The following is a 15292-nucleotide window of genomic DNA, read 5'->3' on the forward strand; positions in this document are numbered from 1 at the left end:
CACCGTTAATGCATAGGTCTAACTATTGTCACCTGAAATAAATGCATTATCAAATGTAAAATATCTACTTTCCTACAGTTTCTCTTTTTTTAATAGAAACATCAGGTATTAAGCATATCTATATTATGTATATTATTTTCCAAATAATAGTTTTGTATAAAACTTTAATTTAGATAATGACATTTTAATACTAAAACCCTATGATCATACTTTGCAATGTAAGGTAAGTGACATATAATGTGACTATTTCAAGCATTCAGGAATTAAATGCCCCCCCCCCTTATGGCTAGCTTCACAAAGTATATTTCTGTCAACCAGAAGTTAAGAAATTTATTTTTGCCGCGCTCTACATGCTTTGCTTGTTTATGAGTGAACTGCTTCCTAAATCCCAGGAATGACCACTGAATAATATGATCTCCATTCCCACCAATGAAATTTACACGAGTCAACTTGACCTAGCATTACTGTACCATATATATAAGCATTGATTACCATCAATAAATTAAAAGAAAGAATGAAGAAACATATCACAGAGCATATGTGCCCCCAAAAAACTAATTCGGAATAAATATGTTATTTAGTAAAGAGTTTTATTTGCATATATGAGTTAACAATAAGAAATAAGGTGGGATATAAAACGTGGGAAATAGTTATCACTTGTGTGGTAGCTTGAGACCACATCTGAACTGTTAATATAAATCCACACCCATTTTAGGCATTGTTAATTATAACAAAAATAAGGCATGGTTTACTTGTCAATCAAATGCTAGTATTTTCACTAACTGTAGAACAGGTGGTTTCTTGAAATAATCGGTCTCATAATTGGTATCGGCAATTTTAATAATCAGCTATATGTGGTATCGGTATAATCGGCAAAAAAAGACATCAGTACAGCTTTAATTTTATATTTTCCAAGAATTAAAACAAGCATGATCTGAAAATCATAATCACTTTCTATGTCTAAAATATCTAAATATGAACAAGACAATTCAACTCTACTAAGGAACTTTTAACTGGGAATGCAGTGGAAATACTGTCTTTTGGAGAGACCAACATTAAAGAAAGTAGCCATGAAAAATATTTCAAGGTGGATACCATAGCAGCCAAATTGAATATTGGCACTATTTTCTTTTAAGACCAACTAGACATCATTAGGGAGTATTTTGGTCAAACACCATTTAAATATGATGATCTGTCTAGAAGGAGAAGGCATTAAGATTTTTCAAGATGAGGTCTGCCTGTGACCATTGTCATTAAGGACCAACTAGCCATCATAAGAAATCTTTTGCTTAAAATTCCATGTTGATATGACTATCCATCTAGCAGGAGTAGCAATAACAAGAATTTCAAGACTGCTGCCATGTGACCATACTGGGAGTCAGATTGACACCATTTTTGTTTAGGACCAATTAGACATTATAAGAAGTCTTTTGGTGAAAATCTCCTGACTTACACAACATTAACTTGCTTTAATAATACTTTTGTAACCAATGACAGTGAAAAGATTGTTATTTTCACTCCCAGTGAATATAATTTCAAATGGTGATTTTTATTTGCAAGATACTGTCATCTAGTTAACCGGGATATCATACAATCCTGGTTATTTTGCAACTTACACCATGTCATGCATGATTGTTCTAGGGTTTAACGCCATTTTTCAGCACAAGATAGGCTATACATGGCGGCAAGTATAACTGGTGGAGGAAGAACCCTGGAAAACCCAGGGAAGAACCACCAACCCACGAGAAGCTACTGGCAGGCTTTCCCACGTACATGCATGAATGGCAGGTGCTTTCAAGCAATCAGCTGATACCTCTCTCTCTCTCGTTTGTGATAAACATGCCTTTGAGTCTGATCAGACAAGATTCATTTCACTATATTCATGTCAATGAACAGTGTTATCTGATATAAGCAATAAACACTAGTCTACAGTATGGATGCATACTCTATACATATGGAGGTCATGGATATATTTTTTCTTTAATAAATTGCTCATGATGAAAAAAAGAGTAATAGATGATAACAATATCGGTGTTTCGGATTTTTAACGTAGCTTTAACAATTTTGAAATCATATCGCTATGATTCTGCAGTGTGGCAGTTTATTGTGATGTCTAGCACTGAGGCATCATGCCGCATACATGTAGCATGATGTCCCACCCAGTCACATATCCTGACACCAGGCTGACCAGTCCTAACACTAACCTATTAACGCTGAGCCCCTAGCGAGGCAGTTGTTAGTACCATTTTTATAAATCTTTGGTATGTATTGGCATAACTCGGTTGGGGTTCAAACCCATGACCTCCCACATCAGAGGTGGATGCTCTAACTACTAGGCCACTGGGGCGGTCGATAATAACAATACAAGCCAGTTTCTTTCATGTTATTATAAAATAAGGGTTTTGATTATTTATTTCATTATAACATGCAGTGGGAGCAGGCTGCAAATTCAAAACAAATTTATTTTCCATAACAGTAAAATATTTTTGTAAAAAATATGAAATTAATAACGAGTTCATAAGCAAATCCCATACACATGTAAAAGCCCATGATTAAAGTATTGCTATGAAATGTTTAATCTTGACACTAAGGTGTGTGTGTGTGATTGGAATATCAACATAGCTTTAACAATTTTTCAATCATACAGCTACAATATATTCAGTGTGGTAGTTTATAGTGATGACTAGCACTGAGGCATCATGCCGCAAACATGTAGCATGATGCTGTTGTTGTTGTTGTTGTTGTAGGGTTTAACACCATTTTTTAGCACAAGATAGGCTATACATGGCGACCAATCAGAATACTCTTTACGAGAGTCGTGGGCAAACTAATACAGGGAACTATTCGTTAAACAGGTCGTTGTGGAATGGGACTGAACAGGCCATTTTTGTTAAAAATGGATAGGAGATGATTAAAAAAACGGACTACATCAAGAAAATCGGATTCAAATCAGGAGAAAAGCAGAATCCCGCAAAATATATCATCAAATGTTTAACAAAATTTATCCAGTGTATCCCCTAGGGGTGCAAGACTGAGAGTCAAAAATATCCTTGGTGTCAAAACTGGGGGTCAGACTGAGTACAAAACAAACTTTGGTATCAAAACTGGGGGTCAAATTAAAAATTGGGGGGTCTCTGAAGCGCAAATGAGGGTAAAGGGAAACACTGATTTATCAAGGGTTAAGAAAAGCAACATAAAAACTTTCAACCAAAACTTGAACACAACTCTGATAGTACTGTGACCTAAAGTCAGAGTCATAGGGGAGAATGAGTGTGTCATAGAATGAAGTCCGGGTCATAAGGGAGAATGAGTGTGTCATAGAATGAAGTCCAAGTCATAGGGAAGATTGAGTGTGTCATAGAATGAACTGTCTTAGCTTTAGGATGTCTAATGCCATGTATGATGAGAATCCATCTAAGGGTTTAGGAAATATTTGCAAGTAAAACATTTAACTAAAATCTTAATACAAATTATCTATGTCAGGATCCTTGACCTCAACGTAAAAATGGTGTGAGTGCTTGTCAAAGAATGAACTGTCTAGGCTTCATAATGATTTATGTCGAGTATGATGCCAATTTATCTAGGGGTTTAGAAAATGTAAGTAAATAAACAACTTTAGCCAAAACCTTAACCATAACTGCACCAGTAACTGACTCTTCTCTCTTCCAGTTAATATGAGCTCAAGAAAAAAACAGGAGGGTCAAAGGAATTCAGAATATAATTAGGGTATTTAAAGCAGTTTCAATGTGTGATGGTCATCTGTTAAATGACCTGTTTTTGAATATGCATAAGGCATTTCTAAGTGTACATTTTAACTTTGTTTTTTCCCACTGGAGTAAAAATCACCCCAAAATTTTAAGTTCTATTGAAAATTATTGCAAGTTCATAAATATGGTGTCAAACATTTCGATATTTTGATTAATGATGGTACTCGAACATGTAATAATAGGGACATTTCCAACTGTAATAAAACTTCATAAATGATATCTGTAACAGATTTCAAGTTATGACCCCAGAGTCCTTGTCCAGAGGTGGGGTTGTGGGTTTAAATTACAATGCTACAAATTAAGAGATATTTAACAACAACAAAAATACATGTGGATTTTCAGTGGCAACCATATGAAGCGGCTTTAATTTATTTCTGCTGAGCTACATTAAGTTTTAATTATGTCACATCAATGCTACATTATTCTACAGTGCAAAGTCATACAATTTTAAAACACCTTTTGGTAAGACATTCATTACATATACATGTATCTAAAATCAGCCTGTGTTGAATGATAGTTCTATTTCTGAGTTACCTTCTTTATCTTCTTTTTCCATTTGTTGTTCCATGTTCTGGTAAAACCTCTCCATGTTGTCCTGCTGCTGGTTTTCATGGTTTTGTCTCTCCCGCATCTCTGCAGTCTCATTCCTAAACACACATCCTCCTTCATGCAGCTTTTCCATATACTACAAAAAATAAAATTAAGAATCTAATTGTTTTAAAGTTTGATTTCAGACAAATTAGAGATTAAAGAGTTTTAATTGAGGTTTTAACATTTTTATGTATCAGTTCAAACTGAACATCCATATGTACTTTTTACAAAACCCACTAGTGCCTAAATGCACCTGAATCTGCTGTTGATGTGAAAAACAGTTGCTTTACTTCAGGTGATCAATCACTTGTCAAACATTAATAAGCCACATGACATAATGATATCCAAGAAGGGACTCCTGATTAAATTCTGTTGCAAAACTGCATGCACATCGCAGTTACACTTTTAAAGCAGGGGTACCATGAATGGCACAATAAACACTAACAATTTCAACTCCAAAATCAAGAGGACTCCTCTATACCTATGTGCATGTCCTTCACAAAATCTGGTGAAGGCACATGGTCGATATATCTGGACCTTCTGTGCAGAAATCATTTTTCTTCTTTCAGTTCTAGTTACCATGACTTTTAATCATTTGACCCCATAATCAAAAGACTTCTTCCTTACCCTAAGTATAAGCCATCCACAAAGCTCGGTCCAGATCTGTGATGTAGAACTAATGTTATTATAGTGTTACCATTTTTCTTCTTTCAGTCATAGTGACCACTGACCTTTGACTCTGAAATTAATAGACTTCTTCCTTACCATAAGGACAAGCAAGTCATCCATAAATGTTTGGTTGATGTATGTCATGTAGAACTAATGTTACTGTGCAGATGTGTAATGTAGGCTTAATATTATTCAGCAGAAACCATTCACAGTGAAATTGACTTTTGACCTTCTGAACTCAAAATCAACCTGCTTATTCCTTACCAGAAGTGCAAGCCCTCCACAAAGTTTGGTAACTGAAGATTGTGGACAACTAAAGTTATTGTGCAGAAACCATGTTTCTTGTTTAGCCCCAGTGACCTTTGACATAAATATCTATATTTATGACATAAATATCTATATGGTTCTTCCTTACCCCATGTGCAAACCATTCCTAAAAATGTTTGGTAACTGTTATTGTGCAGAAAAGTGACCTTGAACTTTGCCTTGACTGGGTTATTTCTTGTCTCAAGTACAGGTAGCCCCCCCCACCAAATTTTTAACTGTTAGTGGTGGACAAGTTATTTTCAGCACAAAAGAAATTTGTAATAGACAAACAAGAATATAAAATGATAAAATAATATGTTCTGGCTTTATAGAGAGTATATATAAACGTAATTTATGGAATCAATTGGAATTTGATCATCTAGCAATCTAGAGAACAATGACAATTTTATTTGAAGTCAATGATACTGACAATAAAAGTATGGTATGCATGTCTGAAAATAATACAATAAATCTGTATATGGTACAACACTCTGAGTATGGCAATTCTTACCCCCCTGTCAATTCAATATTTTAATCATACCCATTTTTAAATTTAAGATATGGTTAACACAAGAATTTCCAGTTTTACTTCAAATTTACATTTACTTATATATTACAATAATAATAATAATAATAATAATAATAATAATAATAATAATAATGTTGTTGTTGTAGTTGTTGTAGGGTTTAATGCCATTTTTAAGCACACGATAGGCTATACATGGTGGCCAGTATTAATGGTGGAGGAAGAACCCGGGAAAACTCCAGAAAGAACCACCGACCCACGAGAAGCTACTGGCAAGCTTTCTCACATAAACACATTGGCCGAACACGCAACTCAAACCCATGCAGACAGAGGTGAGATGGCAGTGATCCGTAACGGAGAGCGCGTTAGACCACTCTACCACTTGGGGCCCCAATAATAACAATAATAATAATAATAATAATAATCATACAAATCATAATAACAACAATAATAATGATAGTTAATGTTAAATCTTGATTTTGCTAATTATTTCTCTTCAATGCAACTATCATCATATTGTACATATTTAATTACAACTCGCACCAAACACAGTTTGGTGTTACTATGTTGTTCATATTATCTGTTGTTGTCACATGAAGCTCATTGGAATAAACATATATTAAACATATGTTCTTGAATTTTTTCATTCATCAGTACCGTTTTATTTTTTAGTTCACTGTGATGTAATGCTGAAACTATGTTGCACCTGATAAATTGATCAAAATGAATATCTTCCAAGAAAGACTTTAAGATCACCTTTATTTTGTGTACATGTGTTTGTAAGTGTAGAAAATATGAATCCCTCTGACTAATGCCCTCAATACATGGTATAAAAGGGCTGTCTAATCACAAAAGATTTGTCAGTCCTATAAATTACATTCAAGAGTTAACAACCATCACTGTAAAATCAATATAACAAAAGCTCATACTAAGTATACATACAGCAGAAATCGCCCTGGCATTTATAAAGTTGTAACACACAAAAATCGCCAACCTCAATATTTTGTCACCAATATTCAAAACATGTAGCCATTTTCATAATACAGTACTACCTGTTTATCTCGATATCCCTGTTATCAAGGTAATATTGTCAAATTAAGTGGATATAGAGATAAGTAAGCGAGGGCTACAAAAATAAAATTTTGCATGCAAGTGAAATTTGTAAGAGGTGACCTGACATCAGCAAGTAGGATTTACACTAAGAGAAAATAAACTATTGAAATTCTGATTAACTGAAGACAAAACTAATTTGAAATACATGTGTACAGACAATTTACAATTGTGTAGAAGAATCCATAATGCGTAAAGTACTGTACATGTATATGAAAAATATCTAAATTCACGTATGGATCTAAGAATACGGCAAGAAATAACTTGGGTTTCACCTTAGAACGATTTGATCATTTTCGTCGTACCTGCATACAACGTTACCTAGGGTGTATAATTGTTCTTCTAGGTAAGCAACTGAACTAGCATGCATCTCGCCGTAGATCACTTGTGGTGAGAGACACTAAAAGCACAGTATGCACGGGTATTTTACCCTTACCAATGCTCACTCTCCTGTAGATATAAGGCAAGTTTGTTTCCTAACTGACACACTGGTCTTTGGATCTTGTCAAGGAGTAAACGTTCTCCATTTTTTTGCTCCAGCCATATGTGAAGAATATTCAGTTTTTAATGTCATATCATGAAATGATGCCTTTACTACTAAACAGATTTGAAGTGTTGTGAACTTTTGAATTGTTACAAATTGCTACTGGGGGTTTAATTTAGTTGCATGTATCTACAGATTTTAATTCCGCACCCGTTATTATGATCAGTTTGGTCTTATTGTAGCTGTCTGTATCTGTCTGTATGTATATCTATACATATGTTTGTGTGCATGGTGGAGCCATGAAGGGTGGGTTTGGTCAATACAAGTGGGCCAACCCAATTCAGGAGAACTGTGTGCTGTCTGTACGTATGTGTGTGCAGGTATATCAGGCTGTCTGTCTGGCCGTCTGTCTATATAGATATGGAAGATGATGTAACCATCAACACCATACAAAGACAAAACCGCTAATTTGTAAACTTGTGTGCATAGTGGATCCATGAAGGGTGTGTGCAGCTGATACAAGTGTGGGCCAACCCCAGAATTCAGGAGAACTGTGTGGTTTGTCAGTGGACACATTTGCAGGTTTTTACAAATATTTATGAATCATATGGCTGTACAAATGACAGTCATATGTTTGTTTCAAGTGATTGTTGTTTCAACTGAGTACAACCGGGTCATTTTCATTACATTAGATTATTTGAATCTTATTTTCATTCCATGAGATTATTTGAATCTCACTTTCATTACATGAAATTACAGGAGATTATGTGAATCTCACTAACATTACGTGAGATTATATGAATCTTACCATCATACATTTGAATATATGAATCATTTTTTGTTTTCCTATTTGTGAATGTTTGGATAAAGTAACTGAATGAGACATGTTTAGAACATGAAAGAATCACTGTATTTGTAGTATATATATTTTTATTAATTCATATCATAAACTTCTATCTTTCATCACACTGTATTGTGTTGTCATTTGATCCAAGCATCCATTCAGGTCCATCCTGTTACAGGATCATGTGTTAGAAAGTTGATATATCATTCACATCCCGTTAGAAAGCACAAATAACTTGTATGTAAAAAAAAATGTCAGACCTAGTTTGATCAAACCCACTGTCAACAAACATGTGTTACTAAACAATTCAATGTGATATTCATGGTTGCCAGTAGTATGTGGCTTTATAGTGGTTCACATGCCTCATGTACATGGCCTAGATTTTGGTCAGCTGGAGACAGCTAACATGTTGCTGATGCTACCAAGGGGATGAAGCTGATTTGGATGATAGGCTGACATCCCACCCAGTCACATTATCCTGACACAAGGCAAACCAGTTATAACACTAACCTCTTTATGCTGACTGCCAAGCGAGGCAGCTGTATGTACCATTTTTAGAAGTCTTTGGTATGATTTGGCCAGGGTTTGAACTGACGACCTCCTGCATCCAAGGCGGGCGCTCTAACTACTAGGCCACCGGAGCGGTGAATCACTGGAGTACCAAGTTTGAACCATGCAATTTTGTCACCTTGTGTTAACTTGTATAAGTGCATGTTGTCCATAGTTTTTCTATTTAATGACAGAAATGAGTACACAGAGAGTAATTGTTCATCCCTATAGTGAAGTTTTCCGTACATACCAATGACCCAGTAAGTTTATTTCTGCTTAGAAATTGTTCAATACATGGACAAAAATATCTGGCATCAATGTGTAAGCAATCATATTGTTGTTTCTGTACACTCTTTACTAAATGCAAGTGACAAATGATTTATGCCACAGTTGCATTCCTGAGGTTGTGGCATAAACTGAAATACACATACATGAGCTGTGCACCAGAAACAACACATGGCACCAACATTAGCATAAAAACAAGCACAGTGGCTAAAACTAAATGCTACTTTTTTTATCATAAATGGCATTAAAATGAAAGTGTGTAAATGAATTGGCATGTAGTGAGGATCACCTGTACATGCATCTTTCTAAATGTCAGATAATAAAAGGTAAAAATATTCATCTTAATATTTCAGCTTTCTTATAAGTATAAAAATTTGCAAACATTTAATAAGAAAAACAGCTGTATAAAAACTAAGGTACAAAAACTGTGACTATTTGGAATTGACGATGTCTGAAAATTAATGGGATATGAAAAATAACAGGCAATACAGGTTACCACCAAATAAATGGAGACTATATGATATAGTATACAAGCCCCCCTGTGGGATGAAATTGATTTCTACCTACCATTAGTGGGTACTTCCTGACTACAACAACATCTATTGCACCAACTAGACCACCCTCTCCATACAGGCCTGTAAGGGGTACACAAAGGGGGCTGGGTTCTCTTTGGAACCCTAAGCGACCGTCCCAGGGGGCAGAACGGCATGAGTTGGCACATATCTTCAGCAACAGAGAGTCTGGAATCTGCAACAGTTGAAGTAAGACATGGTTCAACATACATTGTAAAAACTCTAATATTAAGATGTAATTGGTTTTGTATAGACAAAAATAACAAGTTGCAAAAAATAAACAGTATATTACCACTTACAAAATTCCCTGAAATTAATGTGGTAACTGATATTTTTTCAATAAGTTATTTAAATCATGACTTGTTTGGGTTCTTTTTTTTTAAAATCACCTATCATAATGTCCATAGGTTTTTCCCTTGAGTACAGTCATTATAAATATAGAGTTATTTACATAAATGTAATAGGCTTTAATAGCTAATTATAAACTGTTATATGTTTTGATAATCTAGAAGATGGATCCTTAATGGCACTGCTTTGATCATGAAAAAACTTTTACAAGTGCAAAAGGCTTGCCATAGAAGGTTTTGGTGCATTTTCCCTTATTTGTCCAGTTTGATTGACCTATTAAATAACCTTGTATCACATCATAATTTCTAAAATTAACACCTTGTCACAGTGTTGAACAACTGATGTATATGCACACTTAATGAGATATACATACTGAAGTTTTGACTGACAAAAGTAGCACTATCCAATCATGTCACATTTCTGGTGGTCTTAACAAGAGTTGTAAGTCAACAAAAAACAATAAAATTTATTTTCATTTTAAATCCACTTTCTGGTGAACTTTACCTCCAGTGGTGTGCATGCCTCTTTACTGCCCACCAGTTCTGCTCCTGCAATGCAGATTTTCTGTCCAATCTGGATTCTGCCATGCATAACAAGGTCAGCAAGAGGGAGGTCTAACTTAGTTTTTATACAGTACCAACCATCTGTCAGTTCCAACATAACCTACAACATATATGAATAAATGGAACTCATTCAGCTTTCATGACAGATGAACACATTGACTTTAGGCACACAGACTGAGTAACAAACACAAAAGGTAGAAATTATGTCATACTGTCCTCCATAGTACCTTGATGTTATTGTCAAAACTTATTTCACACTGTCACCATCTGTTAGACCAACTCAGCTTCTATAAACACATTCAGACAATAAGAACCATGCTACATTCAAGTTGATTCCACATATACTCATTACACTGGACAACAAATTTTTACAAAAGTCATGTTACTGAAATAAAATTAGTCAATTCTTATCAATTTTTATGTGCTGAACACGAATATGACAGTCAAATTGCAAAATTGGCTCTAGTTTTTTTGTAATCTGCAAGAAATTAATGTTTACATAACGAAATGCATTCCAATAGTAAAAGGTCAACTGTAATAGCCTACCTATAAAAAATCAAGTCATTGACTACATCTTAGATTTCTTCGCCTGTCTCTTGTACAGCTGTTCGGGAGCATCTCTGAGGAGTGTCCAGCAGTAGTCAGCCAGCATTGTAGTGGACCATTTTCCCTGGTATCTTTGTTCCATTGTTGCGATATCTTGATGAAAACGTTCGCCGTGTTCATCACTAACAATACCACAGTTGCTAGGAAAGAAATCCAAATGGGAATGAAGGAAGTGAATCTTTAGAGACATATTGCAGCCAAGTTTCTTATACTTCATCAACATGTCTTCTACTAGTTCCTTATAGTTTTCTGCCCTAACATTTCCGAGGAAGTTTGTAGAAACTAGGCGAAAAGCATTCCATGCTTGTTTCGCGTCACCTTCCAGCAAGTTGTTGAACCGGTCATCTTTGAAAAGCTCTCGAATCTGAGGACCCACAAAAACTCCCTCTTTAATCTTTGCTTCGCTGAGTCGAGGCAATTTTTCATGCAGGTATCGGAATGCTGGCAAAGTCCGGTCAATGGCTTTCACGAAGTTCTTCATCAAACCTAGTTTGATGTGAAGGGGTGGTAGCAAGATTTTCTGAGCCTTAACCAGAGCTGGGTGTTGGATATTCTTCTCTCCAATGGCTACATTCTGCCTGTGAGTCCATTCCTTCCTCATGTAGTGCATTTCCCTTGCTCGGCTATCCCACTCGCATAAGAAACACATGTATTTTGTATATCCTTGCTGCAGTCCCATTAAAAGGGCAACTACCTTCAAATCACCACAGAGGTGCCAGCTGTACTTGTTATACTCAATGGAATTCAGTAGCTGCCTTAAGTTATCGTATGTCTCTTTCATGTGGACAGCATACGCTACTGGAATAGATGGAAGAATGTTTCCATTGTGCAAAAGCACAGCCTTGAGACTCAGTTTTGAAGAGTCCACAAATAGTCTCCATTCTTGTGGGTCATGAGTGATTTTTAAAGCATTCATGAGGCCCTCAATATCGGAACAGAATATCAGATTACTTTCCTTTCTGAAGAAAGGCTCCAATTGCTGGTGGCGCGTTCGATATGCAGTAATTGTGACATCTTCTTCTAGAAGATTCCATTGTTGGAGTCTTGATCCTAGCAATTCTGCCTTGTTCTTTGATAAGTCCAAATCACGAATCAGGTCATTTAGTTCTTCCTGTGTTATTCTGTGTGGGGTTGATGATGCACCACAGTGAAAATCTGGATCACTGCATGCTGATGGACCAGGAGAAGAACAGGTCGACTCACCTTTGTCTTCGTCAGATGAATCAAGAGAATATTCTGCTGGAGGTTCTGGAATAGGAAGTCCCTCACCATGTGGAACTGGTCTCAATGCAGACGGAATGTTTGGGTAGACTATTCTCGACTTCTTTCGCTTCGTTATTCCGCCGGAAAGAGGAGGAACCAAGCAGAAGTAACAGTCATTTAGGTGGTTGCTTGGCTCTCTCCACACCATTGGGACTGCAAACGGCATTGATGACCTTTTGCAATTCAACCACTGTGAAAGCTGTGTTGTACATGTAGCACAGCATATATGCGGAGCCCAAGGCTTGTCTTGGTCACCAACCTTGCATCCGAAGTAAAGATGATATGCCTTCTTCACTTGAGAATTGATACTTTTCTTCTGGTTGGCAAATGTCACTTCCCCACAAATATAGCAAAAATTGTCCGCGGTATTAACACACTTTCGAGGCATTACTGTTCTTTATTGTACGTAAATGGATAAAATAATAAGTTTTATGTAACAGTAGCTTGAACTGTCTCGCACAACGTCTAAAATATTTTAAATGCTGAACCTATCTGATTGGGCTTTATATAGTACACTGCTTACGTCAGCTTCAGCAGCCGCCTGGCATTAGTATAATAGGCCTACACATGTATAGTACACTGCTGACGTCAACTTACTTCAGCAGCCGCATGGCATTAGTATTGCATTGCATCAGAAAATGATGCAATCAACTGTGGATGATGTGAGCATGATGGTATTATGCAATGTTACATCATTATTCCCGATGTTGCTGCAGTCCTACTGGAGAAATTTACACAGTGAAACATAGAAAATGAGGTATATGAATATCTTCAAAACGAGAGCCAATACAAATTTTTCACGGTTATATTCGTGTTCGGCACACCAAAATACTACAGATTAGGGCCTTTTCAAGTCAGTAATGATTTCACTGTTGACCAGTGTTATCATACATACTCATCTAGAAGTACGACTGCTAACAACATTGACCCTGATATGCCATTGCATAATGTGCTGGCAGATTAGGGTCTATGGAGTTTATTCTACTAATTACACCTAACAAACTGCATAGACCCAGATCTGCCAGAACCTTATGCAATAATATATCTGGATCTGGGCAGTTTGCAGCTTGGTTTGACTTGTAAGTTAGTATATATGTATTTAATTTACAGTCTATACAACTTTCAAAAACAAATAATTTAATACCAGAACCTTAACCTTGATAAGGAGGACAATAACAATGCTGGAAAAATTATACTTGTGTCTATCTTCTAAAATCATGCTAACAAAGGTAATAGGTCATATAAAGTCCCAACAATGATGTGAAAAGAATTTGTGGTTATTAAAATAATAGATAACATGGTCAACATAATGTGACCTATTTCTTGACAACACTGTCCCATCCAGGGATGTAACTCAGAGTCAACAGCAGAAAGTGGAGGAAAGAAGGTGTACAGGATTAAGTTTCATTAAATTAAAGTGATGAAATCAATACTTTTAACCTAAAATGTGTCCTACATAGCAAACCCATGGCCCAAACCAGAAACATGACCAAGGGGCAGGGGTGGTAAAAAAACGGAAAGTATCTGTGTGATTATGTTATAATAGTAACAAGGAATAAACTGGGTAAGTTGTAACAGAAATATCATTTAGCGGAGAAGAAAAACTTCAACCAAAAATATGTCTTAACTGTTGTTCTTAACCCCATTGCCCTACATAAGGGTGTGAGCCTAGGCAGTGTTCAAAATTAGTGCTAGCCAGCTGGTCAACACATATACTTTTCTAATCGAATTTTACCTCAAGAAATTGAAGCAGCTGGTCCCTTGTGAGCATCCCAAAATAAAGAAAGGTTTATAAAAAGTAACTATAAATCCCGAGGATCAGTACATATTCTGGAAGACAATGTACATTTTAAAGATGCTGGTCCTTCAGGCCTGAGAAATAATTATTATGGCAAAGAGGAACAATGAACCAAGGTAGGAGTAGTGAAATGCACGAGGTCATTTTGTGATGATAATAAATTCCACATAAATGGAACTGGTTATGAGGTTATGAGTTATGAAAACATAAGTAACAAAACAAGTGGCCCTAGAGAACTTGAGATTGCTCATCTTACATTTGCATAATAGTCAAATAAATGAGCAGATGGCCAAAAAATATAAGTTAGCAGGACGCTTTCTGTAAAATCTGTATTCCAATGTTGCTGATTGCATATGTTAAAAAAACAAATATTTCAAGGTTCTGATTTTAGTATCTTCATCCATACTGCACTGTAAATCAGCATTATTCATAAAGTATTGAACGACTTTAATGCCAGGATGTTTTCTGTTTAATTTAGCTAAATTCTGAGAAGAAGTTATTTATTTATTTAAATGTTATTCAAGGTTTAGTAATAGCAGACATGTCTGATAGCAGATCATCATTGGTACAAATCTGAAAGCCCTGCATGTCAGGATGCTTTCTGTCAAAAAATATTCTGTTCAGCAGTTTCTGAGAAGTTATTTACAGCTTTTTATTTCTAGCAACAGCTGCCACATTTGATGCAATAATTGCATCATTTGAATATATTTTAAATTTTAAATTTTATATCCCTTGATGCTAGGATGCATTATTTCAAAATTAGTCTAATTCTGTTCAAAAGTTTTTAAAAAGTCTTAAAGGTTTTACTAATTTTAGCAATGGTGGCTATATTAGATGGTGTAACTGCATCATTTGTAACAGCTTGAAGCCCTTTATGCCAGAATGCTTGCCATAAAACTTGGCAATGTTATGTTCAGCAGATTATCAGAAGATGCTATTCAAAGGATTTTCTTCTCAGCAAAAGTAGCCATAATGGAACACATCATTTGGTACAAAACTAATAGACCTTAA

At 35.7% G+C, this 15292-nt stretch overlaps 1 protein-coding gene across 1 annotated transcript in view; it reads right to left on the bottom strand.

The window, feature by feature from the left end:
* LOC149801693 (uncharacterized) overlaps positions 1 to 15292 on the bottom strand; it is a 102330-nt gene that overhangs the window by 48589 nt on the left and 38449 nt on the right. The window contains 3 exon segments of the mRNA XM_089956835.1: positions 4302 to 4452; positions 9699 to 9878; positions 10556 to 10714. Of these exon segments, the coding sequence (XP_089812961.1) occupies positions 4302 to 4452; positions 9699 to 9878; positions 10556 to 10714 (490 nt within the window).

The sequence above is a fragment of the Sinohyriopsis cumingii genome, chromosome 4 (assembly GCF_028554795.1).
Source record: "Sinohyriopsis cumingii isolate HCF-2022 chromosome 4, ASM2855479v2, whole genome shotgun sequence".
Taxonomy (NCBI): Eukaryota; Metazoa; Mollusca; class Bivalvia; order Unionida; family Unionidae; genus Sinohyriopsis; species Sinohyriopsis cumingii.